Consider the following 23,825-nt stretch of genomic DNA (forward strand, 5'->3'; position numbering starts at 1 on the left):
CACTGGGAAACCACTGTTCTAAAGCTTTATGGGTAGAGGGTGAATCTGAAGATAAAACATCCTTCATTCTCTCCCCCCAGCACAAAAACAAATCGCCAATCCCCATCTCGAGCACTACTACACCCACACCCCAGCACCTGCCAAAGTTCTACACTTCACCCCTCACCAATCATCACAACCTCTTTCCCTACCCTCCCAGACCCGAGCAACCCACACCCAAGTTCTTCTGTACTGCATGGCCATCATACCTGCTCCCAAAGCCCTTGCCCCCTCTCAATCAATGGGTAACCACCGCACCTCCCGCCCCCAAATCTTTTCACAGTATTCCCAGATCCATTTCCCCAATACCTCCAGATCTTCCCAACTCCCTTCATTGCTTACAGCAGGGTAGCCAGACTTTAAGAATATCCCAATGCACTAGACCCAGTGTTCCCATGCACCATGGCAGCTAATCTGTTTCTCCGACACGCCAACACCCGGCTCTCAAGACTCCACCACCTGCCCCCCCCCCAGGCCAGGCCCTTGAACAGTGTGCCCATTCCACTGCCCCCTGACCCCACAACCACTCAAACTCCACATCTTTACCTCACGACTCTCCTTTTAAAAACGCACAAAAAATTGCATTTATGTAGCGTCTTTCTCAACCACTGGACGTCTCAAAGCACTTTACAGCCAATGAAGTACTTTTTGGACTTTAGTCACTGTTGTAATGTGGGAAACATGACATCCAACTTGCACACAGCAAGCTCTCACAAACAGCAATGTGATAATGACCAGATAATCCATTTTTTTGTGATGTTGATTGAGGGATAAATATTGACCAGGGCACCAGGGATAACTTCCCTGCTCATCTTCGAATAGTGCCACGGGATCTTTTACGTCACCTGAGAGAGCAGACAGGACTTCGGTTTAACGTCTCATCTGAAACACCTCACTCCCTCAGCACTGCACTTGAGTGTCAGCCTAGAGTTATGTGCTCTAGTTCCTGGAGTGGGGTTTGGACCCACAACCTTCTGACTCAGAAGCAAGTGTGCTGAGTAACAGATTAGCTGCCATGGTGCATGGGAACACTGGGTCTAGTGCGTTGGGATCTTGCCTTGCTGGGAGAGGGGTTGTGCAGTGCTCGGAGGGTATTCATAAGAAGCACTGAGCCAAAGCTGACTCTTGAAATTGACATAAAAGCCAATCTTAGTTCCCTGCCCATTCACATTAGATGTCAAGGTTACATAACAAAATGTATTATACAGAAATATTCCCTGTTTGTTGAAGCTCTGCTTCTGTCACATGGATCATCAGTGTCATATCTATTATAGAGACACTCACATTACAGGCTGGCAAGTCACTGCTTGAGCTGCTCCTCAGTGATAGTTGATAATTCGCACACTTTTGGATCGAGAAGGCAGGGAACTCTAATTTTATGCCAATCCCTTTAGCAGTCTGAGTCAGAAGTTGTGGGTTCGGGACCCACTACAGAGACGTGGCCACATAATCCAGGCTGGCACTCCATTGCAGTCCTGAGGGAGCACTGCACTGTCGGAGGTGCCATCTTTTGGATGGGATGTTAAACCAAGCCTGCATCTGCCCTCTCAGGTGGACGTAAAAGATCCCATGGCAGTATTTGAAGAAAATCAGAGGAGTTCTCCCCAGTCTCCTGGCCAATATTTATCCCAGGACAAACATCTCTAAAACAGATTAGCTGGTCATCGTCATGTTACAGTTTGTGGGAGCTTACTGTGTGCAAATTGGCTGCCGTGTTTCCTGCATTACAACAGTGACTATGCTACAAATGTAATTCATTGGCTGTAAAGAGGGGATGTCCTGAGATTGTGAAAGGCGTTTTACAAGTGCAATTTTTTTTCTTTCAGGTAATAGTTTCAGCAAAATGGTTGCTGCTTGTGACTCTATAGCTCTGTATGCATTATCATTTTAAAGTGGAGCCAATTGCCTTCGGAACAGCACTGTATATAAAGTTGCTCTACTATTGATTTTGTGCTGTACTTGTGTTGCTCGCTCCTGATGTGCAGCAACACTAACCCAAGACAATAACTTGCTTCACTGGAGCATTATCAAAAAAAGACTGAAGGAGATATTCAGACAGGTGACCAGAAGCTTGTTCAAAGAGCTAAGTTTTAAATAGCATCCTAAAGGAGAAGAGAGTGATGGCGAGGCAGAAAGTTTTAGGGAGGGAATTCCAGAGCTTAGGGCCTTTGCAGCTAAAAGCACAGGCGCCAATGGTGGAGTGATTAAAATCAAGGCTGCACAAGGGGCCAGAATTGGAGGAACGCAGAGATCCCGGAGAGTGGTGGGGCTGAAGGAGATTACAGAGATAGGGAGGGGCGAGGCCATGGAGGGATATGAACACAAGGTTGAGAATTTTAAAATCCAGGTGCTGCTTAACCGCGAGGTCAGGGATGATGGGTGAGCGGGACTTGGTGCGAGTTAGGACATGGGCTGCAGAGTTTTGGATGAGATCTAGTTTATCCAGGGTGTAAGATGGGAGGCTGGCCAGGAGAGTGTTAGAATAGTCGAGTCTGGAGGTAAGATAAGCATGGAGGGTTTATTCTAAAGGTGAGAAGGCCTTTTTTACACTACTGCAATGTGTATAGCAATGAGAGTGACAGCCATCTTCAGGAAGTAATTTTCCAACATTGTGTAATTTTAAATGAATTTGCATGACTCGTAATGTAGAGCACATTGGGAAACAACATCAGTGTAACATTATTTCTTTAATACATCTGAAATAATGACATATTTGATTATGGATCACACCCAGCGACTGTTTTCCGTGCCATTGAAAGTAGCTATTATGTTTCTTGACTGGTTTATTCATGCAGTGATATTATATGTCAGGTTTCTTAAGAGCCATTGAATTAAACACTGAAAGCCTCTGCCAAACTTCACTAAATAGGATTGACATGGGAAATGCAGATTTCAATGTCATAAGAATCATTTCTACAAGGCAGAATCTAGCTGAAACTCATGTAACTGGATGCACACCCCCTAATCCACCAGTGTGTAAGAGTTAGGCATTACACAAGTGACGATTCTACTATGCATCAGTAATAATCCACTGCTCTTCTAAAATCTAGATGTCACTTTGTTTTTCCTTATTTTTAATTAAAATCAATGAATTGCCAAGTATAAAAGAACCAGAATGCATCACTTTTGACTAAAAAAAAAATCTGAATTTTTAAGGGAACATGAACCTTTAGAAATGCATGGCCAATTTTATACCTTCAATTTTGAAATATCCTCCTTCAGAGTTTTGTTTACTTAGTTTTATTTTTGTTCAAATACAAAAGTAAAATACTGCGGATGCTGGAATCTGAAATAAAAACAGAAAATGCTGGAAATACTCAGCGGGTCAGGCAGCATCTGTGGAGCGAGAAACAGAGTTAACGTTTCAGGTCGATGGCCCTTCGTCAGAACTGAAAAAGTTCGGGGTGTGACAGATTCTTAAGGAAGTGCAGGGAGAGGGAAAGTGGGAGGGGAGGAAAGAACAAAAGGGAAGGTCTGTGATAGGGTGGAAGGCAGGAGAGATTAGAGAGACATAAGGGATGATGGCCAAAAATGAGACGGTAATGGCACAAGTTCGGAAACAAAAGATGAGTCTAGATGGGGTGTGAATGGCCGAATCATCACCGGCTGCCCGGGAAACAGTGAGAAGAAAGGGCAGAGAGGGAAAAAATATAGACAGAGGTTGTACAAGTTGTAATTAACCACTCAAGGTACAAAGCCAGTCTAACAACTTATTTTTATATACCAGTTGTGAGCTTTATGGAGGCTGTGTCAAGTTCTTTTTGTTCAGGTTGCCGGTCAGGTTCCGCTAGTTTACCAGGTTGGCTTGTTGTACCAGTGCCAAGTTCTTGCTGTAGAACGGAGTTATGTTCACAGAAGAATCAGATATTCCACTGTCAATGTACCTCATCAAGCAGTAGAAGGATGTACTGGCTTTGGAGGGGGTACAGAGACAATTCACTAGGCTGATTCCGGAGATGAGGGGGTTACCTTATGATGATAGATTGAGTAGACTGGGTCTTTATTCATTGGAGTTCAGAAGGATGAGGGGTGATCTTATAGAAACATTTAAAATCATGAAAGGGATAGACAAGATAGAGGCAGAGAGGTTGCTTCCACTGGTAGGGGAGACTAGAACTAGGGGGCACAGCCTCAAAATATGGGGGAGCCAATTTAAAACCGAGTTAAGAAGGAATTTCTTCTCCCAGAGGGTTGTGAATCTGTGGAATTCTCTGCTCAAGGAAGCTCATTGAATGTATTTAAGTCACAGATAGATAGATTTTTAACCAATAAAGTAATTAAGGGTTACGGGGAGAGGGCGGGTAAGTGGAGCTGAGTCCACGGCCAGATCAGCCATGATCTTATTGAATGGCGGAGCAGGCTCGAGGGGCTAGATGGCCTACTCCTGTTCCTAATTCTTATGTTCTTATGTTCTTATGTAAGTATATATATATAGGTATAGACATGGGTGGGGAGCTGGGGAGAGAAACGGAGGTGTTGTGGTCATGCTACAAGAACATCCTCAAAGCCTCCCTGATAAAGTGCCACATCCCCACTGACACCTGGGAGACCCTGGCCATAGACCGCCCTAAGTGGAGGAAGTGCATCCGGGAGGGCGCTGAGCACCTCGAACCTCAACGCCGAGAGCATGCAGAAATCAAGCGCAGGCAGCAGAAAGAGCGCGCGGCAAACCTGTCCCACCCACCCCTTCCCTCAACGACTATCTGTCCCACCTGTGACAAGAGTCTGTGGCTCTCGTATTGGACTGTTCAGCCACCAAAGCACTCACTTCAGGAGTGGAAGCAAGTTTACCTCGATTCCAAGGAACTGCCTGATTATGATGGATGAGTAATTCAGAAAATGTGATTTCTATTCCAACCTTGTCAGTTTGAGAATTTAAATTCCGTTTTAAAAAACGGAAATAAAAAGCTGGTATCAGTTAAAGTGACCATAAAAAACCCTACTGGTTCATTAGTGTCCCCGAGGAAAGGAAACCTTCCTCTCCAATCTGTGCCGTGTCTGACTCCTGTCCCACACTCAGCCTGGTTGACTCTTAACTGCTCTCTGAGGTGCCCTCTTCAAGAAGAAGGTCCACCACCATCTTCTCAGGTCAATAAATGCCAGCCTTGCCAGTGATGATTCATAAGAATGAATTTTTAAAAATATGCACAGGGCAGGTTTTAGACATCATCAATACATTTAGTTATATTTTAGTAGTGCTTTATATTTTGTGGACAATCTTTCTAAGGTCCTAAACACCTCCCTGCGGGGACATATTGGTAATATTGAAAGAGTATTTTCTTTAATAGCATTAATCAAAGTTCTATTTGTTTTTTTGCACTTGCTTTTAAACAAGTGGGAGTATTATCCAGCCTAAAAGTAAAACTACAAATTTGAACATATCGGAGTGTGGGTTGAGATTTTAAGGGCACCTCCCACGCCCCAGTGACGTTGCTAGGTGACTAATATTTCATAACATTGTTCCGCATTTCGGGAAACAGTGCGAGAGCTTCGCTGGGACCGAGCAGGACTTGGGCTGGGCACGCCGTGCTGGTCGGGGAAGGTTGCAGTTGGAGGCGGTGTGTGGACAGTGCCTGGGAGCTGGGAAGCGACAGGTGGCCGTGGGCGAGATGCCTGCACCGCTGCCCCGGCTGCTCTTGGTCTACCTGTTGGCTGTGCCCCTGGCCGCGGCCAAGGACTGCCGGAACAGAGCAGGTAAGTGCGCTCTCATTCTCCGCCCCTGCGGGTTTTAGTATTCATTGTCAAACTCTTTCCTAAAATCGTTGTTATTCCCCTGGAGCTGCCGTCTTGAGTAGCCCTTCCTTCCCCACTCCCCCGACCCGGCGGCTGTTGCGGGGCGGGGTTTGGAGCGGCTCCCACAACCTCGGCTGCTGGTAACTGACGTAGACAACCCGACCGATATCTTACAGTAAGATAGGGAGGCGGCCCCTGATCCACTGTCAGAGATTGCAACACACTTCACCCACATGTTCAGGTGTAGACTCTACATCAGCTCCACATGTTCAGGTGTAGACCCTCCATCTGCTCCACATGTTCAGGTGTAGACCCTCCATCTGCTCCACATGTTCAGGATGGACCCCCCCCCATCAGCTCCACATGTTCAGGTGTAGACCCTCCATCAGCTCCACATGTTCAGGTGTAGACCCTCCATCTGCTCCACATGTTCAGGTGTAGACCCTCCATCAGCTCCACATGTTCAGGTGTAGACCCTCCATTGGCTCCAGATGTTCAGGTGTAGACCCTCCATCAGCTCCAGATGTTCAGGTGTAGACTCTACATCAGCTAAAGGGGCTGCAGGAGGGGTCAAAACTAAAAATCATGGTTTAAAAACTAGTATTAAAACACTCTACCTAAACGCACGCAGCATTCGAAATAAAGTAAATGAGTTGACGGCATAAATCATTACAAATGGGTATGATTTGGTGGCCATTACAGAAACGTGGTTGCAGGGTGGCCAAGACTGGGAATTAAACATACAGGGGTCTCTGACAATTCGGAAAGATAGACAAGAAGGGAAAGGAGGTGGGGTAGCTCTGTTAATAAAGGATGATATCAGGGCAGTTGTGAGAGACGATATTGGCTCTAATGAACAAAATGTTGAATCATTGTGGGTGGAGATTAGAGATAGTAAGGGGAAAAAGTCACTGGTGGGCGTAGTTTATAGGCCCCCAAATAATAACTTCATGGTGGGGCGGGCAATAATCAAGGGAATAATGGAGGCATGTGAAAAAGGAACGGCAGTAATCATGGGGGATTTTAACCTACATATCGATTGGTCAAATCAAATCGCACGGGGTAGCCTTGAGGAGGAATTCATAGAATGCATACGGGATTGTTTCTTAGAACAGTATGTTACAGAACTTACAAGGGAGCAAGCTATCTTAGATCTGGTCCTGTGTAATGAGACAGGAATAATAAACGATCTCCTAGTAAAAGATCCTCTAGGAATGAGTGATCACAGTATGGTTGAATTTGTAATACAGATTGAAGGTGAGGAAGTAGTGTCTCAAACGAGTGTACTATGCTTAAACAAAGGGGACTACAGTGGGATGAGGGCAGAGTTGGCTAAAGTAGACTGGGAACACAGACTAAACGGTAGCACAATTGAGGAACAGTGGAGGACTTTTAAGAAGCTCTTTCATAGTGCTGAACAAAAATATATTCCAGTGAAAAAGAAGGGCGGTAAGAGAAGGGATAACCAGCCGTGGATAACCAAGGAAATAAAGGAGAGTATCAAATTTAAAACCAATGCGTATAAGGTGGCCAAGGTTAGTGGGAAACTAGCAGATTGGGAAAATTTTAACGACAGCAAAGAATGACTAATAAAGCAATAAAGAAAGGAAAGATAGATTACGAAAGTAAACTTGCGCAAAACATAAAAACAGATAGTAAAAGCGTTTACCGATATATAAAACGGAAAAGAGTGACTAAAGTAAATGTTGGTCCCTTAGAAGATGAGAAGGGGGATTTAATAATGGGAAATGTGGAAATGGCTGAGACCTTAAACAATTATTTTGCTTCGGTCTTCACAGTGGAAGACACAAAAACCATGCCAAAAATTGCTGGTCACGGGAATGTGGGAAGGGAGGACCTTGAGATAATCACTATCACTAGGGGGGTAGTGCTGGACAGGCTAATGGGACTCAAGGTAGACAAGTCCCCTGGTCCTGATGAAATGAATCCTAGGGTATTAAAAGAGATGGCGGAAGTTATAGCAGATGCATTCGTTATAATCTACCAAAATTCTCTGGACTCTGGGGAGGTACCAGTGGATTGGAAAGCAGTTAATGTAACGCCTCTGTTTAAAAAAGGGGGCAGACAAAAGGCAGGTAACGAAAAGCCGGTTAGTTTAACATCTGTAGTGGGGAAAATGCTTGAAGCTATCATTAAGGAAGAAATAGCGTGACATCTAGATAGGAATAGTGCAATCAAGCAGATGCAACATGGATTCATGAAGGGGAAATCATGTTTAACTAATTTACTGGAATTCTTTGAGGATATAACGAGGATAGAGGTGTACCGATGGATGTGGTGTATTTAGATTTCCAAAAGACATTCGATAAGGTGCCACACAAAAGGTTACTGCAGAAGATAAAGGTACACGGAATCAGAGGAAATGTATTAGCATGGATAGAGAATTGGCTAGCTAACAGAAAGCAGAGAGTCGGGATAAATGGGTCCTTTTCAGATTGGAAATTGGTGGTTAGTGGTGTGCCACAGGGATCGGTGCTGGGATCACAACTGTTTACAATATACATAGATGACCTGGAAGAGGGGACAGAGTGTAGTGTAACAAAATTTGCAGATGACACAAAGATTAGTGGGAAAGCGGGTTGTGTAGAGGACACAGAGAGGCTGCAAAGAGATTTAGATAGGTTAAGCGAATGGGCTAAGGTTTGGCAGATGGAATACAATGTCGGAAAATGTGAGGTCATCCACCTTGGAAAAAAAACAGTAAAAGGGAATATTATTTGAATGGGGAGAAATTACAACATGCTGCGGTGCAGAGGGACCTGGGGGTCCTTGTGTATGAATCCCAAAAAGTACCTGCTGCACCTGCAAACTAAATCAGGAAGGCGAATGGAATGTTGGCCTTCATTGCGAGAGGGATGGAGTACAAAAGCAGGGAGGTCCTGCTGCAACTGTACAGGGTATTGATGAGGCCGCACCTGGAGTACTGCATGCAGTTTTGATCACCTTTCTTAAGGAAGGATATACTAGCTTTGGAGGGGGTACAGAGACGATTCACTAGGCTGATTCCGGAGATGAGGGGGTTACCTTATGATAGAAACATAGAAACATAGAAAATAGGTGCAGGAGTAGGCCATTCGGCCCTTCTAGCCTGCACCGCCATTCAATGAGTTCATGGCTGAACATGCAACTTCAGTACCCCATTCCTGATAGATTGAGTAGACTGAGTCTTTACTCGTTGGAGTTCAGAAGGATGAGGGGTGATCTTATCGAAACATTTAAAATAATGAAAGGGATAGACAAGATAGAGGCAGAGAGGTTGTTTCCACTGGTCGGGGAGACTAGAACTAGGGGGCACAGCCTCAAAATACGGGGGAACCAATTTAAAACCGAGTTGAGAAGGAATTTCTTCTCCCAGAGGGTTGTGAATCTGTGGAATTCTCTGCCCAAGGAAGCAGTTGAGGCTAGCTCATTGAATATATTCAAATCGCAGATAGATAGATTTTTAACCAATAAGGGAATTAAGGGTTACAGGGAGAGGGCGGGTAAGTGGAGCTGAGTCCACGGCCAGATCAGTCATGATCTTGTTGAATGCCGGAGCAGGCTCGAGGGGCTAGATGGCCTACTCCTGTTCCTAATTCTTATGTTCTTATGTTCAGGTGTAGACTCTACATCAGCTCCAGATGTTCAGGTGTAAACGCTCCATCAGCTCCAGATGTTCAGGTGTAGACACTCCATCAGCTCCAGATGTTCAGGTGTAGATACTTCATTCCCTCCCTCCATCATGTTTCATCAGTTCTTTACAAAGTGTTTGCACATGAAACATTAACAACAATAACTTGTATTTAACATAGTAAAAGTCCCAAGGCGCTTCATAGGAGCGCTATCAGACAAACTTGCTCTGTACTTCCAGCATTTTTTGATTTCTTCTAGGCTTTACCTTCTCCTTGTACCCAGGCTGATGTCAGGGTTTGGGGACCTGAGCGGGTCCATTTTCCAGCCCCGTCCCCCTCTCCATTCTGCAGATTCCATACTCGGCACAACGAGGAGGGTGGGGGGGCGGGTGGGTGCAAATCATCCAAACACGTAGAATGAGAGTGTTAAAGGACACAGACTCGTTAACACAGCACCAGAAATATGTAGCGATCCCTAGGATAGCGTTCTTTTGGGCAGTTGCTTGTGTCCTTGAAACATATAAGATGCTGAGGGCCATTGATACTGGGTTGATATTGAGAGGCTGTTTCCTCTGGCTGGAGAATTTAGAACTAGGGGCCATTTAGGACTGAGGGGAGACATTTCTTCAGATTGTGAATTTTCGGAATTCTTTACCCCAGAGGCCTGTGGATGCTCCGTTGATGAATATATTCACGACTGAGATCAATGGATTTTTGGACAAGAAGGGACTTGAGGATAGGACGGGAAAGTTGAGTTGATGTCGAAGTTCAGCCACAATCTTATTGAATGGCAGATCAGGCTCAAGGGGCCGTTTGGTATTTTAAACATTCTTTCATGGCATTCCTTGCCCATCGTAGAGGCAGAGATTATGATCTGAAAATGTTGAACTCATTGTTGAGTCCGGAAGGCTGTAAAATGCCTTATGGAAAGATGAGGTGCTGTTAGTCGAGCTTATATTGAGCTTGATTGGAACAGTGTAAGAGGTTGAGGACAGAATGGTCAGACTGGGAGTGTAGCGAAGAATTACTCAGCTCCATTTACTTCAGTTTTGGAAACCTAGCCTTCGACACACGTCCCTTTGTTCCCAACTGCAACATGCTTGATTTGTCATCTTTTCTTCTCCCGTTTAAATAGTTCCCATTGCTAATCTGTGGTGCCAATCGCTAGTTTTTCCTTCCATTTAATCTGGGCAAGTCTTTTTCTCTCACTGAAATGTGCTTTTTTTCAGCCTTTGTTCTCCACTCTTTTCACTTTTCTATTTTTACACTTAACTGAATTGTGCTATGGTTGCTGCTTTCTAAATGTTACCATATGTTTAGGTTGCTTACTTGCCCAATTCATGGCCAAGATCCAAGCCATGTATTCCTTTCGTGTGGGAGAGCAACAACTTGACTGAGAAAACAGCTCTGATCACATTGCAAAAAGTCCCACCCCTTTTTCACCACAATCATTCCGATACTGCAACAGTGACTGCACTTCAAATGTACTTTATTGGCTGTAAAGTGCTTTGAAGGGCATGAAAGATGCAATATAAATACAAGTTATTTCATTTACAAACATTTACCAAATCTGTATTGAATAAATAAAAATTCCCAACATTACAAATCTCCTGATAATACAAAACTGAATTGCGCAATCTTCTGGGAAACCAATCTGTTACAAACATCCTCTTATTTATATCCAGATTTCATCCTGTTTCAGCAGCTCGTAATACACGTCCAAGAATATGCCAAATCACTTCTGTTTAATTCCTTATGCTCCAGTGTTATGACATTGTCTCGAATGAATGCTGCCTCCTCTCTCGCCTCCTTCGTATGCCTCCTGAAATATTCACTTCCTTGTGGAAGTTCATTAATAAATTAGTTGACCCCGACCTTATCATAGAATCCCACAGCTCTTTGGAAGAGCTATCCAGTTAGTCCCTCTCCCGTGCTCTTTCCCCATAGCCCTGTCAGCTTTTCTGTTTCAAGTATTTTCCAATTTCATTTTGAAGGTTACTATTGAATCTGCTTCCACCACCCTTTCCAGATCACCATAACTCGCTGCATGAAAAGGTTCTCCTCATCTCTTGCTTGGTTCTTTTGCCAATCACCTTAAATCTCCGATGGGAAATTTACTCTGGTTACTGACCCTCCTGGCAGTGGAAACAATTTCTCCTTATCTACTTCATCAACTTCATCATTTTGAACACCGCTATTAAATCTCCGCTTAACCTTCTCTGCTCTCAGGAGCATAACCTGTTTCTCCAGTCTCTCCATAGAACTGCAGTCGCTCATCCCTGGTACCATTCTAGTAAATCTCTTCCCTCTCCAAGGCCTCAACATCCTTCCTAAAGTGTGGAGCCCAGAATAGAACACAACACTTCAGCTGAGGCCGAACCAGCTGAAAACGGCTGCGCAGGAATTTTACCAGTGATTTATAAAAGTTTAGCACAACTTCCTTGCTTTTGTACTCCATGCCTCTAATAATAAAGCCAAGGATCCCATTTTAATAGTCTTTTTAACAGTCTCATCAATTTATTCTGCCACCTTCAAAGATTTTTGTCCATACAACTTCAGGTCTCTCTGTTCCTGCACCCCCTTTAAAATTGTCCCATATCGTTTATATTGCAGCTGCGTGGGTAAAGTTAAGTTTTGTTTGAATTGCAAGTGGTTGAAATTATGTATTTTGTGCAGTGGCCCTCAAGCTACCCAGAGTTCAAACGTTGGCTCTATAGATTGTGTGCTCAAAGACAGTCACATGCACTTTCCTTGGGGGGATTCTCCCGATTTCCAACTGGAACTTTGGGAAAACGGCTGCGCAGGAATTTTACCCCAGCATATGCAGCATCATTTACTGCTTTCATTGGAGGGGCCTCGGTTCTCACTTGACATATGGGTTAGCCGTGGCTCAGTGGGTAACACTCTCACCTTTGAGTCAGAAGGTTGTGGGTTCAAGTCCCTTGAGAGCCTAATCCAGGCTGCTGTTTAAGTGCAATACCAAGGGACTGTTGCATTGTCGGAGGGGCCGTCGACAGGTCTGCTCTCTCGGGTGGATGTAAATGATCCCATGGCACTATTCGAAGAAGAGCAGGGAGTTCTCCCAATATTAAACACTCAACCAACATCACCAAAACAAATTATCTGGTCATTTATCACATTGCTGTTTGTGGGAGCTTGCTGTGCGTAAACTGACTGCCGTGTTTCCCACATTACAACAGTGACTACACTTCAAAAATACTTCATTCGCTGTAAAGCGCTTTGGGTCGTCCTGAGGTCGTGGGAGCTTGGTTCCGAAATATTTCCTTGTTGCCAGCTGGTGAGAAGAGAGACAGCAAAGGCACTTAAAGCTATTGAGCAGCTAGGATCACCGGGATTGAGTTGTGCCAATGGAATGCCTCATTTCTGGAAGTAAAGCCAGGGGGAGGAGTAAATCTACCGACTTCCCATATTTTATTACATCTAAGCATTTTGCCTGTGTGCTTGGAAAGCCCAAGAATGAGAGCATAGGATATACATTCCATCTGGGAACATTGTTGAGGAATGAAAGTATGTACAGGGCAAATCGTGTTATTTGTGTTCTCATGCACAATGAAGAAGAAATTGCATTTATGCACGCTTTTCACAACCTCAGGATGTCCCGAAGTGCATTACAACCATTTTTGGAGTGTACTCACTTATACTGTAGGAAATGCAGCAGCCAATATGTGCACAGCAAGCTCCCATAAACAGCAATATGATAATGACCAGATAATCAGTTTTTTAAAATAGTGATTTTGGTTGAGGTGTAAATATTGGCCAAGAATTCCCCTGCACGTTTTCAAAATAATGCATTGGGATCATTTCTGTCTGCCTGAGAGAGCAGACGGGGCCACTGTTTAACATCTCATCTGAAAAGTGACACTTTCAAAAGTGCAGCACTCCCTCAGTACTGCACTGGAGTGTCGGCCTAGATTTATGTGCTGAAGATTTCTGGAGTGGGGCTTGAACCCACAACTGTCTGGCTCCGAGGAGAAAGTGTTCCCACTGAGCCACAACTGATACCTTGCAAGCTGTTGATACTGCAGTCTCTGCCATTCCCAAAGACAGGCACTCTATCGCTGATCTTCCCTTGTTGGCTGCTTTCCTCCGACTGCTGCTACTTTGTGTAATGTTGGGGTGAGAAGCGGACGTGCCCACTGATTGTTCTGATTGCATTGCAGTGCAACTCCCACGCCCAGCTCACATGACTGTGGCATTGAAGGGCATCGGTTTCATTAATTACACCTGGGCCTGGACACCACCCAGTGATCTACAAAACCCCACCAAGCTGCCCGTCAGATATGAAAGCTCGTTTAGCTATGATAATGCTGATTGGGAGGTAAGTTGAAATATTCACTGTCTGCCTTCTCCATTGTGTGGTGTGTATCGAATGTCATTTCAGTTCTGCATCTTTCACTAGACCATATGGTAGGTTTGGATAAAAAAATTCCCTCTCGCCCATTTTATCCCAATCCTACCATCATCTCCTGCCAGCATCCACTTCTATCCTAAATGATCCCTGGTCTCAACCACTCTTCGTGCTAATCTAGTTCAACTGTTGATCTGGCTCCGTGTAAAGAAATACTTCTGATCATCTGTTCTTAACCTGCCCTTCCCCACCTGGAGCTTGTGCCCTCCAGCCCTGCCTTTTTGGAGTGTCCTGTCCCGGACTCTACTTTGCCTCTCTCTTTAGTATCTCATGTACCTTGATAAGGACTCCTATCAGAGTTGCTCCTTTCCAGCCTGCGTCACCCTGGCTTATCGGTTTGCTTCCTTATAGCACTTCTCTTGAGCACCCTCCTCATTTCTCCCCTCTCACTGCCTGTAAGCCTTCCGTTAGTGGAGGAGTGATTAATGTACTGACGTGGCAGACAGGAATCGAAGAGTAGGAATAAACGGGTCCTTTTCAGAATGGGAGGCAGTGACTAGTGGGATACCACAAGGTTCAGTGCTGGGACCCCAGCTATTTACAATATACAATAATGATTTAGACGAAGGATATCTCCAAGTTTGCAGATGACACTAAGCTGGGTGGCAGTGTGAGCTGTGAGGAGGATGCTAAGAGGCTGCAGGGTGACTTGGATAGGTTAGGTGAGTGTGCAAATGTATGGCAGATGCAGTATAATGTAGATAAATGTTAGGTTATCCACTTTGGTGGCAAAAACAGGAAGGCAGAATATTATCTGAATGGTGACAGATTAGTAAAAGGGGAGGTGCAACAAGACCTGGGTGTCATGGTACATCAGTCATTGAAAGTTGGCATGCAGGTACAGTAGGCAGTGAAGAAGGCAAATGGCATGTTGGCCTTCATAGCGAGAGGATTTGAGTATAGGAGCAGGGAGGTCTTACTGCAGTTGTACAGGGCCTTGGTGAGGCCACACCTGGAATATTGTGTTCAGTTTTGGTCTCCTAACTTGAGGAAGGACATTCTTGCTATTGAGGGAGTGCAGCGAAGGTTCACCAGACTGATTCCCGGATGGCAGGACTGACATATGATAGTCACTGGAATTTAGAAGAATGAGAGGGGATCTCATAGAAACATGTAAAATTCTGACGGGATTTGCAGGAAGAATGTTCCTGATGGGGAAGTCCAGAACCAGGGGTCACAGTCTAAGGGTAAGGGGTAAGCCATTTAGGACCGAGATGAGGAGAAACTTCTTCACTCAGAGAATTGTGAACTTGTGGAATTCTCTACCACAGAACGTTGTTGAGATCAGTTCGTTAGATATATTCAAAAGGGAGTTAAATGTGACCCTTATGGCTAAAGGGATCAAGGGGTATGGAGAGAAAGCAGGAGTGGGGTACTGAAGTTGCATGATCAGCCATGATCATATTGAATGGTGGTGCAGGCTCGAAGGGCCGAATGGCCTACTCCTGCACCTATTTTCTATGTTTCTATTATGTGTGTACATGAATGACTCAGATACATGGACCATGTACAGTAGACACCTCAAGTTGCTGGAAAAATACTATCAACGATGTCTCCGCAAGATCCTACAAATCCCCTGGGAGGCAGACGCACCAACGTTAGCGTCCTCGACCAGGCCAACATCCCCAGCATTGAAGCACTGGCCACACTTGGTCAGCTCTGCTGGGCGGGCCACATAGTTCGTATGCCAGACACAAGACTCCCAAAGCAAGCGCTCTACTCGGAACTCATTTAAGGCAAACGAGCCAAAGGTGTGCAGAGGAAATGTTATAAGGATACCCTCAAAGCCTCCCTGATAAAGTGCAACACCCCCACTGACACCTGGGAGTCCCTGGCCAAAGACCGCCCGACGTGGAGGAAGTGCATCCGGGAGGGCACTGAGCACCTCGAGTCTCATCACAGAGAGCATGCAGAAATTAAGTGCAGGCAGCGGAAAGAGCGTGCGGCAAATCAGTCCCACCCTCCCTTTCCCCCAACGACTATCTGTCCCACCTGTGGTTCTCATATTGGACAGTGCAGCCACCTAAGAGTGGAAGCAAGTCTTCCTCGATTCCGAGGGACTGCCTATGATGATGTGCGTGGTCGAACTTAGAATTTACTCCTCAAATCAATCGGGCTTGCAACATTGAATGTCAGATATCACATTTTTATAATAGTGTACAATAATTAAACATACACTTAACAACCAGAACTTACAACCAGACCTTGCGAGTTTAGTTGGAGCACTCTAGCATGTTTCAGTACTGAGCATGGCACACATGCTGCAGACCTTCCAATCGCAAGTCTCTGTTCCAACATCCATGTTATACCTTTCTCTTACCCCATCAACGTGACAATCCACATGTTTCTGCATTACATAATACTACTCCATATATGGTGAATTATAATCAGCTGCTTTCCTCATCAATAACTTTAGTTCAAATGAGTTATTTTCCCATAGACCGGTACAACTCCACGACTCTGTTATCTTATCGATCGTTTCACTCTTGCTACTATCCTACCAAGTGAAACATTTAATTATAACTCTCTGCCATTCCATACCAATCTTCTGCTCCCTAAAAAGGATGACTTATTTGCAGACATATCCTTTTGCAGAACTCCATTCTTATCAACTGATCAATTAGGTTTATTGTCTAAACTGACTATTGCTTTAAGGTCAGTCTTGAAACAACAGTTCAGTGATCACTGCATCTAAATTGACATATTTCCCCGTTTAACAGGCACAAGCTGATGGTTACCATTATTACAATGTAAAGAGAAATCAATACAAGTATAACATGACAAGGCAGTCTGATTAACCCTTTCCTTGCAGTCTGCGCGGCTCCTATAATATCGTGACAACCAGAACTGGAACAAGTGCTCCAGGTGTGTACTGACCAGAACTGGACCCAGTACTCCAGGTGTGTACTGACCAGAACGGGATCCAGTACTCTAGGTGTGTATTGACCAGAACTGGACCCAGTATTCCAAGTGTGTACTGACCAGAACTGGACCCAGTACTCCAGGTGTGTATTGACCAGAACTGAACCCAGTAATCCAGGTGTGTACTGACCAGAACTGGACCCAGCACTCCAGGTGTGTATTGACCAGATCTGGACCCAGTACTCCACGTGTGTACTGACCAGAACTGGATCCTGTACTCCAGGTGTGTACTGACCAGAACTGGACCCAGTACTCCAGGTGCATACTGACCAGAACTGGACCCAGTACTCCAGGTGTGTACTGACCAGAACTGGACCCAGTACTCCAGGTGTGTACTGAACAGAACTGGACCCAGTACTCCAGGTGTGTACTGACCAGAACTGAACCCAGTACTCCGGGTGTGTATTGACCAGAACTGGACCCAGTACTCCAGGTTTGTACTGACCAGAACTGAACCCAGTACTCCAGGTGTGTGCTGACCAGAACTGGACCCAGTACTCCAGGTGTGTACTGACCAGAACTGGACCCAGTACTCCAGGTGTGTATTGACCAGAACTGGACCCAGTACTCCAGGTGTGTACTGACCAGAACGAGACCCAGTTCTCCAGGTGTGTATTGACCAGAACGGGACCCAGTACTCCAGGTGTGTATTGACCAGAACTGGACCCAGTACTGCAGGTGTGTATTGACCAGAACTGAACCCAGTACTCCAGTAGTGTACTGACCAGAATTGGAACAAGTGCTCCAGGTGTGTACTGACCAGAACTGGACCCAGCACTCCAGGTGCATACTGACCAGAACTGGACCCAGTACTCCAGGTGCATACTGACCAGAAATGGACCCAGTACTCCAGCTTTGTACTGACCAGAACTGAACCCAGTACTCCAGGTGTGTACTGACCAGAACTGGACCCAGAACTCCAGGTGTGTACTGACCAGAACTGGATTCAGTACTCTAGGTGTGTATTGACCAGAACTGGACCCAGTACTCCAGGTGTGTACTGACCAGAACTGGAACCAGTACTCCAGATGTGTACTGACCAGAACTGGACCCAGTACTCCAGGTGTGTACTGACCAGAACTGGACGCAGTACTCCAGGTGTGTATTGACTTGAACTGGACCCAGTACTCCAGGTGTGTACTAACCAGAACGGGACGCAGTACTCCAGGTGTATACTGACCAGAACTGAACCCAGTACTCCAGGTGTGTATTGACCAGAACTGAACCCAGTACTCCAGGTGTGTATTGACCAGAACTGGACCCAGTACTCCAGGTGTGTACTGACCAGAACTGGACCCAGTACTCCAGGTGTGTACTGACCAGAACTGGACCCAGTAATCCAGGTGGGTATTGACCAGAACTGGACCCAGTACTCCAGGTGTGTATTGACCAGAATTGGAACAAGTGCTCCAGGTGTGTACTGACCAGAACTGGATCCAGTACTCCAGGTGTGTACTGACCAGAACGGGACCCAGTACTCCAGGTGTGTACTGACCAGAACTGAACCCAGTACTCCAGGTGTGTACTGACCAGAACTGGACCCAGTACTCCAGGTGTGTATTGACCAGAACTGGACCCAGTACTCCAGGTGTGTACTGACCAGAACGGGATGCAGTACTCCAGGTGTGTACTGACCAGAACTGAACCCAGTACTCCAGGTGTGTATTGACCAGAACTAGACCCAGTACTCCAGGTGTGTATTGACCAGAACTGGACCCAGGACTCAAGTTGGGTACTGACCAGAACTGGACCCAGTACTCCAGGTGTGTACTGACCAGAACTGGACCCAGTACTCCAGGTGGGTATTGACCAGACCTGGACCCAGTACTCCAGGTGTGTATTGACCAGAATTGGAACAAATGCTCCAGGTGTGTACTGACCAGAACTGGACCCAGTACTCCAGGTGTGTACTGACCAGAACTGGACCCAGTACTGTAGGTGTCTATTGACCAGAGCTGGACCCAGTACTCCAGGTGTGTATTGACCAGAACTGGACACAGTACTCCAGGTGTGTACTGACCAGAACTGGACCCAGTACTCCAGGTGTGTACGGACCAGAACTGGACCCAGTAATCCAGGTGTGTATTGACCAGAACTGGACCCAGTACTCCAGGTGTGTATTGACCAGAATTGGAACAAGTGCTCCAGGTGTGTACTGACCAGAACTGGACCCAGTACTCCAGGTGTGTACTGACCAGAACTGAACCCAGTACTCCAGGTGTGTACTGACCAGAACTGGACCCAATACTCCAGGTGCATACTGACCAGAACTGGACCCAGTACTCCAGGTGCATACTGACCAGAACTGGACCCAGTACTCCAGGTGTGTACTGACCAGAATTGGAACAAGTGCTCCAGGTGTGTACTGACCAGAACTGGACCCAGTACTCCAGGTTTGTACTGACCAGAACTGGACCCAGTACTCCAGGTGTGTATTGACCAGAACTGGACCCAGTACTCCAGGTGTGTACTGACCAGAATTGGAACAAGTGCTCCAGGTGTGTACTGACCAGAACTGGACTCAGTACTCCAGGTGTGTACTGACCAGAACTGGACCCAGTACTCCAGGTGTGTATTGACGAGAACTGGACCCAGTACTCCAGGTATGTACTGACCAAAATTGGACCCAGTACTCCAGGTGTGTACTGACCAGAACTGGACCCAGTACTGCAGGTGTGTACTGACCAGAACTGGACTCAGTACTCCAGGTGTGTATTGACCAGAACTGGACCCAGTACTCCAGATGTGTATTGACCAGAACTGGACCCAGTACTCCAGGTGTGTATTGACCAGAACTGGACCCAGTACTCCAGGTGTGTACTGTCAGAACTGGACCCAGTACTCCAGGTGTGTACTGACCAGAACTGGACCCAGTAATCCAGGTGGGTATTGACCAGAACTGGACCCAGTACTCCAGGTGTTTATTGACCAGAATTGGAACAAGTGCTCCAGGTGTGTACTGACCAGAACTGGACCCAGTACTCCAGGTGTGTACTGACCAGAACTGGACCCAGTACTCCAGGTGTGTACTGACCAGAACGGGACCCAGTACTCCAGGTGTGCTGACCAGAACTGAACCCAGTACTCCAGGTGTGTACTGACCAGAACTGGAACCAATACTCCAGGTACATACTGACCAGAACTGGACCCAGTACTCCAGGTGCATACTGACCAGAACTGGGCCCAGTACTCCAGGTGTGTACTGACCAGAATTGGAACAAGTGCTCCAGGTGTGTACTGACCAGAACTGGACACAGTACTCCAGGTTTGTACTGACCAGAACTGGACCCAGTACTCCAGGTGTGTATTGACCAGAACTGGACCCAGTACTCCAGGTGTGTACTGACAGAACTGGACCCAGTACTCCAGGTGTGTACTGACCAGAACTGGACCCAGTAATCCAGGTGCGTATTGACCAGAACTGGACCCAGTACTCCAGGTGTGTACTGACCAGAACTGGACCCAGTACTCCAGGTTTGTACTGACCAGAACTGGACCCAGTACTCCAGGTGTGTATTGACCAGAACTGTAACCAGTACTCCAGGTGTGTATTGACCAGAACTGGACCCAGTACTCCTGGTGTGTATTGACCAGAACTGAACCCAGTACTCCAGGTGTGTACTGACCAGAATTGGAACAAGTGCTCCAGGTGTGTACTGACCAGAACTGGACCCAGTACTCCAGGTGCATACTGACCAGAACTGGACCCAGTACTCCAGGTTTGTACTGACCAGAACTGAACCCAGTACTCCAGGTGTGTGCTAACCAGAACTGGACCCAGTACTCCAGTTGTGCACTGACCAGAACTGGACCCAGTACTCCAGGTGTGTATTGACCAGAAGTGGACCCAGTACTCCAGGTGTGTACTGACCAGAACGGGACCCAGTACTCCAGGTGTGTATTGACCAGAACTGGACCCAGTACTCCAGGTGTGTATTGACCAGAACTGAACCCAGTACTCCAGGTGTGTACTGACCAGAATTGGAACAATCGCTCCAGGTGTGTACTGACCAGAACTGGACCCAGTACTCCAGGTGCATACTGACAAGAACTGGACCCAGTACTCCAGGTGTGTACTGACCAGAACGGGACCCAGTACTCCAGGTGTGTATTGACCAGAACTGGACCCAATACTCCAGGTGTGTATTGACCAGAACTGAACCCAGTACTCCAGGTGTGTACTGACCAGAATTGGAACAATCGCTCCAGGTGTGTACTGACCAGAACTGGACCCAGTACTCCAGGTGTGTACGGACCAGAACTGGACCCAGTAATCCAGGTGTGTATTGACCAGAACTGGACCCAGTACTCCAGGTGTGTATTGACCAGAATTGGAACAAGTGCTCCAGGTGTGTACTGACCAGAACTGGACCCAGTACTCCAGGTGTGTACTGACCAGAACTGAACCCAGTACTCCAGGTGTGTACTGACCAGAACTGGACCCAATACTCCAGGTGCATACTGACCAGAACTGGACCCAGTACTCCAGGTGCATACTGACCAGAACTGGACCCAGTACTCCAGGTGTGTACTGACCAGAATTGGAACAAGTGCTCCAGGTGTGTACTGACCAGAACTGGACCCAGTACTCCAGGTTTGTACTGACCAGAACTGGACCCAGTACTCCAGGTGTGTATTGACCAGAACTGGACCCAGTACTCCAGGTGTGTACTGACCAGAATTGGAACAAGTGCTCCAGGTGTGTACTGACCAGAACTGGACTCAGTACTCCAGGTGTGTACTGACCAGAACTGGACCCAGTACTCCAGGTGTGTATTGACGAGAACTGGACCCAGTACTCCAGGTATGTACTGACCAAAATTGGACCCAGTACTCCAGGTGTGTACTGACCAGAACTGGACCCAGTACTGCAGGTGTGTACTGACCAGAACTGGACTCAGTACTCCAGGTGTGTATTGACCAGAACTGGACCCAGTACTCCAGATGTGTATTGACCAGAACTGGACCCAGTACTCCAGGTGTGTATTGACCAGAACTGGACCCAGTACTCCAGGTGTGTACTGTCAGAACTGGACCCAGTACTCCAGGTGTGTACTGACCAGAACTGGACCCAGTAATCCAGGTGGGTATTGACCAGAACTGGACCCAGTACTCCAGGTGTTTATTGACCAGAATTGGAACAAGTGCTCCAGGTGTGTACTGACCAGAACTGGACCCAGTACTCCAGGTGTGTACTGACCAGAACTGGACCCAGTACTCCAGGTGTGTACTGACCAGAACGGGACCCAGTACTCCAGGTGTGCTGACCAGAACTGAACCCAGTACTCCAGGTGTGTACTGACCAGAACTGGAACCAATACTCCAGGTACATACTGACCAGAACTGGACCCAGTACTCCAGGTGCATACTGACCAGAACTGGACCCAGTACTCCAGGTGTGTACTGACCAGAATTGGAACAAGTGCTCCAGGTGTGTACTGACCAGAACTGGACACAGTACTCCAGGTTTGTACTGACCAGAACTGGACCCAGTACTCCAGGTGTGTATTGACCAGAACTGGACCCAGTACTCCAGGTGTGTACTGACAGAACTGGACCCAGTACTCCAGGTGTGTACTGACCAGAACTGGACCCAGTAATCCAGGTGCGTATTGACCAGAACTGGACCCAGTACTCCAGGTGTGTACTGACCAGAACTGGACCCAGTACTCCAGGTTTGTACTGACCAGAACTGGACCCAGTACTCCAGGTGTGTATTGACCAGAACTGTAACCAGTACTCCAGGTGTGTATTGACCAGAACTGGACCCAGTACTCCTGGTGTGTATTGACCAGAACTGAACCCAGTACTCCAGGTGTGTACTGACCAGAATTGGAACAAGTGCTCCAGGTGTGTACTGACCAGAACTGGACCCAGTACTCCAGGTGCATACTGACCAGAACTGGACCCAGTACTCCAGGTTTGTACTGACCAGAACTGAACCCAGTACTCCAGGTGTGTGCTAACCAGAACTGGACCCAGTACTCCAGTTGTGCACTGACCAGAACTGGACCCAGTACTCCAGGTGTGTATTGACCAGAAGTGGACCCAGTACTCCAGGTGTGTACTGACCAGAACGGGACCCAGTACTCCAGGTGTGTATTGACCAGAACTGGACCCAGTACTCCAGGTGTGTATTGACCAGAACTGAACCCAGTACTCCAGGTGTGTACTGACCAGAATTGGAACAATCGCTCCAGGTGTGTACTGACCAGAACTGGACCCAGTACTCCAGGTGCATACTGACAAGAACTGGACCCAGTACTCCAGGTGTGTACTGACCAGAACGGGACCCAGTACTCCAGGTGTGTATTGACCAGAACTGGACCCAATACTCCAGGTGTGTATTGACCAGAACTGAACCCAGTACTCCAGGTGTGTACTGACCAGAATTGGAACAATCGCTCCAGGTGTGTACTGACCAGAACTGGACCCAGTACTCCAGGTGCATACTGACAAGAACTGGACCCAGTAGTCCAGGTTTGTACTGACCAGAACTGAACCCAGTACTCCAGGTGTGTACTGACCAGAACTGGACCCAGTACACCAGGTGTGTACTGACCAGAACTGGACCCAGTACTCCAGGTGTGTATTGACCAGAACTGGACCCAGTACTGCAGGTGCATACTGACCATAACTGGACCCATTACTCTAGGTGCATACTGACCAGAACTGGACCTAGTACTCCAGGTGTGTACTGACCAGAATTGGAACAACTGCTCCACGTGTGTACTGACCAGAACTGGACCCAGTACTCCAGGTTTGTACTGACCAGAACTGGACCCAGTACTCCAGGTGGGTATTGACCAGAAATGGACCCAGTACTCCAGGTGTATACTGACCAGAATTGGAACAAGTGCTCCAAGTGTGTACTGACCAGAACTGGACCCAGTACTCCAGATGTGTACTGACCAGAACTGGACCCAGTACTCCAGGTGTGTATTGACCAGAACTGGACCCAGTACTCCAGGTGTATACTGACCAAAATTGGACCCAGTACTCCAGGTGTGTACTGACCAGAACTGGACCCAGTACTCCAGGTGTGTACTGATCAGAACTGGGCTCAGTAC

General features: G+C 46.8%; 1 protein-coding gene across 2 annotated transcripts in view; it reads left to right on the top strand.

Annotated features, from left to right (window-relative positions):
• Positions 1-5,552: 5,552 nt before the first annotated feature.
• LOC139265767 (interleukin-13 receptor subunit alpha-1-like) overlaps positions 5,553-23,825 on the top strand; it is a 70,909-nt gene continuing 52,636 nt past the window's right edge. Inside the window, exons 1-2 of one of the 2 annotated variants that reach the window (XM_070883140.1) lie at positions 5,553-5,733; positions 13,586-13,743. In XM_070883140.1, the coding sequence (XP_070739241.1) occupies positions 5,649-5,733; positions 13,586-13,743 (243 nt within the window). In that variant the 5' untranslated portion in view covers positions 5,553-5,648. Of the gene's footprint in view, positions 5,734-9,401; positions 9,486-13,585; positions 13,744-23,825 lie in introns of those variants that run through there. The other variant, XM_070883142.1, reaches the window with a different exon arrangement.

The sequence above is a fragment of the Pristiophorus japonicus genome, chromosome 6, assembly GCF_044704955.1.
Source record: "Pristiophorus japonicus isolate sPriJap1 chromosome 6, sPriJap1.hap1, whole genome shotgun sequence".
Classification (NCBI taxonomy): Eukaryota; Metazoa; Chordata; class Chondrichthyes; family Pristiophoridae; genus Pristiophorus; species Pristiophorus japonicus.